Source organism: Palaemon carinicauda, chromosome 37, assembly GCF_036898095.1.
Source record: "Palaemon carinicauda isolate YSFRI2023 chromosome 37, ASM3689809v2, whole genome shotgun sequence".
In the NCBI taxonomy this organism is placed as follows: domain Eukaryota; kingdom Metazoa; phylum Arthropoda; class Malacostraca; order Decapoda; family Palaemonidae; genus Palaemon; species Palaemon carinicauda.
The window spans coordinates 38,044,237-38,049,609 of record NC_090761.1 but is presented as its reverse complement, the minus strand read 5'-3'; the positions used below and the strand labels follow the sequence as shown (position 1 = coordinate 38,049,609).

The 5,373-nt window shown below is 35.5% G+C and overlaps 1 protein-coding gene across 3 annotated transcripts in view; it reads left to right on the top strand.

Moving 5' to 3' along the window:
• The window catches only part of LOC137629074 (carbohydrate sulfotransferase 1-like), a 22,369-nt gene extending 18,315 nt beyond the window's left edge, over positions 1 to 4,054 (top strand). For 2 of the 3 annotated variants that reach the window (XM_068360343.1, XM_068360344.1), the window contains 3 exons: positions 1,089 to 1,849; positions 2,365 to 2,423; positions 3,566 to 4,053. In XM_068360343.1, the coding sequence (XP_068216444.1) occupies positions 1,089 to 1,849; positions 2,365 to 2,423; positions 3,566 to 3,959 (1,214 nt within the window). In that variant the 3' untranslated portion in view covers positions 3,960 to 4,053. Of the gene's footprint in view, positions 1 to 1,088; positions 1,850 to 2,364; positions 2,424 to 3,565 lie in introns of all 3 variants that reach the window. The other variant, XM_068360342.1, reaches the window with a different exon arrangement.
• Positions 4,055 to 5,373: the final 1,319 nt, after the last annotated feature.

The window sequence follows — 5,373 nt, the reverse complement described above, 5'->3', positions numbered from 1 at the left end:
TCCAGAAAAATAATGTTTCAAAGAATTAACTTTTGATTATAAAGAGCTGCCATCGTCTTCTTTATATCAATATAGCTATAATTAATTTCCTTCTATGAATCAAGTCTCATTGTCATTCGCTTTATAATAATCAAGCCATAAATAATCATATGTATTTTATTCTCCTCTGAATGTTAAGGTTATCTACCAATATTAACCAGTTAAAAGGGGAATTATCCCTTCTTATCAAATATTTGTTATTTGAATGAAATAGAAAATATTTCAGTATTCCTCCCCTGGACGTTAATGACCCAAGTTGATTTTTATATCATATATAGTTAATCACAAATTATATAAGAATACTTCATTTCGTTTCATATTCTCATAAAACTTAAATTTCATAATGGCTGTAGCTGACAGAGGATTACTCTTACAGCAGACACATACCTTCTTCTTCAACAGATAAAAATTCATACAGCAGACTATAAACAGAAAATTTCTCCCATGCCAAACCTATACTTTCTTCTACCCTAAAAAGAACCTTTTCATCACTGCATAAAGAAATTTTCTCTCAAAGTAGAGCGAATCTTAATCTTACAGCCGAGGGTATCCTTATCATACATCAGAAAGAATCCTTCTAATACAGCAGACAGACACTTTCTCCTACAGCAGGCAGACACTTTCTCCTATAACAAACAGACACTTTCTCCTACAGCAAACAGACACTTTCTCCCACAGCAGACAGGCACTTTCTCCCACAGCAGACAAACACTTTCTCCCACAGCAGACAGACACTTTCTCCTACAGCAGACAGACACTTTCTCCTACAGCACACAGACACTTTCTCCTACAGCACACAGACACTTTCTTTTACAGCAGACAGACACTTTCTCCTACAGCAGACAGACACTTTCTCCTACAGCAGACAAACACTTTCTCTTACAGCAGACAGAATCTTTACATCACCGTAAGACCTGACGTTCACCTATAGCGAACCGCATCTCTTTCCTATGGTAGATAAGAGGCTCTCTCCTCTTCCTTTTACCCATTAAACTGACGGAGTTCATTGTATTCTCCTTTTAATCTCATCCGACTTTATTCCCTTTCAGAAATCCTAACGAGCTCCGTATCTGCCATTGTAAGTAAATACCGAGAAGAGAGCGTGGATGAAAACACATTCTATAGTGATGATTATGTGAACCTGAAATTGGACAACGTACCTGTTAGCAGTCCAGAAAACAGAAGCCAGTCTGGAGAGATTCCGGACGAATATACACAGGTGAAAATACAGCCTTCGAGTGCCGAAAACCTTAAAAACATTTCTTGGGGAGTTCATCAAACTGTAGCAAATGGTGTTCAGGAAGGGAAAGCAGACCCTTCGATTCCCAAGATTAAAGCCATCTTGATTCTGAGTTCAGTTGGAAGAAGTGGGTCAAGTTTTCTCGGGGAGATTCTGGCATCACAGGGAGGCAACATATACTTTTTCGAACCAGTGCGATGTTTACCGAACCCTAATAGGGTTAAAAAGGAAACAATCCTAGAAACACTGCGTATGGTTTTCCAGTGTGTGATAAGGGATTATTTATTGAACTACGGTAAATTACCAGGGCAAACAGTGAGGCACCCTTATGTTTTGGAAAATAAAGGCTCTGTCACCATCGACAAAATTCGATCACTTTGTTTACAAGAACCGTTGAGAATCATCAAGACTATTAGAACTCGGCTTGAGTGGACCAAGGAGCTTTTGGAAGATAAAAGTCTGGATCTGAAGGTTATCCATCTCGTCAGAGATCCTCGTGGCAGTTTTACATCCATGAATAAACTGGATTGGGGTGTTGCTGCGCAAAATATGTGCACAGGCCTTAAAAGCGTAAGTTATGTTATTGAAAATTGTTCTGAGAACTTCACATACTATCAAAATAATGTTCTATCACTTTTTTCCCAAAAGTGTTCTAACCGAGTTGTTAACTGTCACAGATGAAGGTAACATCTGTGAAGTAGAATGTCTTCCGCGAGGTTAGGAATGGTTGCCATATACTCATTTATAGATCGGATATTACCATGGATTACGGAAAACCAGAGAAACGAGATTTCAGTGAAATTTACCACTGGAATATTGAACTTTATTTGCCATGTGACACCAGTGCAGCAATATCTTTTAACAAATTCCAAGTCCTAATAATGTAACTTGTTTGATTGATAATAATATGTTGAGAAGTAAAGTAGAACATATTTCGCCTAAAATAGAATTTGCCCTAAGCTGGTATTTCATTTAGAATGATGGTATTTTACACAAAACAGCATCTACACTTGATTCAGAGAATGACCCGTTACATAATACTTGCGTTTTAGCTCATCTGTTTAATTGAAACTTCCTTCTTGCAGGATTTAGAAGCGCGCAAAGAGATGGAGCAGCGGTACCCAGATAAATATCATTTCATCAAGTACGTATTACAAATGTTCCTTTTCAATTGCTGCCAATTACCTCAAATGATGTAAGTTCGGTTAATTTCACTTAGATTCAATTGTTTAATCAACCAGACTTCTTCCCCGTCCAGCATTTTCATTACAACTATTCTTCACTTGCTCCTCTGTCTGTATTTGATCTATAAATATTATTATTATTATTACTAGCCAAGCTACAACCCTAGTTGGAAAAGCAAGATGCTATAAGCCCAAGGGTTCCAACAGGGAAAAATAGCCCAGTGAGGAAAGCAAATGAGGAAATAAATAAATGATGAGAATAAATGAGAATAAATTAACAATATATCATTCTATATGCGCTACTTATTCTTCTTGTCATTTCATGTAACTTGTATATTTTTATTTTCTGACCCTGTTTTGGAGTCCCATCTCTAGGAGGCCCGGGGGAAATTTTCAGAAATGGCCCCCTCCCCCATAGCTACCCCCATAGCTACGCCATTGCGTGCCCAGCAAGCATCGAAATATCATATCCTTGCACAATCTTTTGTATAAAAATAGGCAAGACAGAAAGTTTTTTTTTTTTTTCTAATTCAATCATACATTCTACTGTTGCCTTTGTTACAACATATCTTTTTTAGTATTAACCATTACCTTTAGAGTGTTTGTATTTATCTAAATGCAAATCGTTTTTCATTTAATGATATGAAATTATCTAATCTTAATCATGCAGAGCACTCATTATTTAGTTTACTTTGCACATAGCTATTGCCATGTCAATTTTTGAAGCCTACCTATTGAAGTGTGGCTTTATATTCAAGATGCCACCTCCAGAATTCCATTGGGATGATTTCAAATTAAAAATCATCTGCAGAAGTAGTTGGCTATGAACCTAATATTCTGAAGGAAATATCAATTCAAGAGTTAAAAAAAGCACATTACTTTAATAGAGTTAAAATAAAAAAAAATGGATCTAAGCCAATCTTGTTTCTTGACTTGAGTTTTTGAAAAAGGGGAAGCATGCATTACGAACTGACGAAATGTCCTTGAAGTGTTTAGGTTTGATTTTTGTAAGCCGTTTTGGTCCCTTCTCCACAAAAAAAAAAAAAAAAAAAAAAAAAAAAAAGTTAGATAATGAAGATATTGATTTTCTCTTTCTTTACAGGTACGAAGATATCTGCCTGGACCCATTCGGTAAGACGCAAGAACTCTTCCGATTTCTGAACGGAAATGCGACAAAAACTGTAACGGGTAATAAAAATAGTTATCCTTCAAAGAAAACCAAAACAAGAAGGCCGCATTCGTATCCGGACATTCCGTTGAGGGTCTTCGATTACCTGCAGTCCCACACCAAAATAAACTTGTTCAGCGTGAAGTCCGCCTATGGTACCCAGAGAGACACCTCTTCTCACTATCAGAAGTGGAGGTACAAAATCGACCAAAAAATCCTTTCTGAAATCGAATTGCACTGTCGTGACGTCATTGAAATGTTAGGTCACAGGTTTTTCGGTACTCTAAAAAGGGCAAGGGACATGAGAATTCCTCTGTCTAATAGCTGAAATAACTAATTAATGCCGTCTTCTTGTGATATTTCTTACTCTATCTCACCTTGAAAACGCCTTCTTGTGATATTTCTTACTCTATCTCACTTTGAAAACGCCTTCTTGTGATATTTCTTACTCTATCTCTCTTTGAAAACGCCTTCTTGTGATATTTCTTACTCTATCTCACTTTGAAAACGCCTTCTTGTGATATTTCTTACTCTATCTCACTTTGAAAACGCCTTCTTGTGATATTTCTTACTCTATCTCTCTTTGAAAACGCCTTCTTGTGATATTTCTTACTCTATCTCACTTTGAAAATGCCTTCTTGTGATATTTCTTACTCTATCTCACTTTGAAAACGTCTTCTTGTGATATTTCTTACTCTATCTCACTTTGAAAACGCCTTCTTGTGATATTTCTTACTCTATCTCACTTTGAAAACGCCTTCTTGTGATATTTCTTACTCTATCTCTCTTTGAAAACGCCTTGTAATATTTCTTACTCTATCTCACTTTGAAAACGCCTTCTTGTGATATTTCTTACTCTATCTCACTTTGAAAACGTCTTCTTGTGATATTTCTTACTCTATCTCACTTTGAAAACATCTTGTGATATTTCCAACTCTATCTCACTTTGAAAACATCTTGTTGTGATATTTCTTACTCTATCTCACTTTGAAAACGTCATGTTGTTATATTTCTTACTCTATCTCACTTTGAAAACGTCTTGTTGTTATATTTCTTACTCTATCTCACTTTGGAAACGTCTTGTTGTTATATTTCTTACTCTACCTCACTTTGAAAACGTTTTGCTGTTATATTTCTTACTCTATCTCACTTTGAAAACGTCATGTTGTTATATTTCTTACTCTATCTCACTTTGAAAACGTCATGTTGTTATATTTCTTACTCTACCTCACTTTGAAAACGTCATGTTGTTATATTTCTTACTCTATCTCACTTTGAAAACGTCATGTTGTTATATTTCTTACTCTATCTCACTTTGAAAACGTCGTTGTTATATTTCTTACTCTATCTCACTTTGAAAACATTTTGCTGTTATATTTCTTACTCTATCTCACTTTGAAAACGTCATGTTGTTATATTTCTTACTCTATCTCACTTTGAAAACGTTTTGCTGTTATATTTCTTACTCTATCTCACTTTGAAAACGTCTTCTTGTGATATTTCTTACTCTATCTCACTTTGAAAACGTCATGTTGTTATATTTCTTACTCTATCTCACTTTGAAAACGTTTTGCTGTTATATTTCTTACTCTATCTCACTTTGAAAACGTCATGTTGTTATATTTCTTTCTCTACCTCACTTTGAAAACGTCATGTTGTTATATTTCTTACTCTATCTCACTTTGAAAACGTCATGTTGTTATATTTCTTACCCTAACTCACTTTGAAAACGTCTTGTTGTG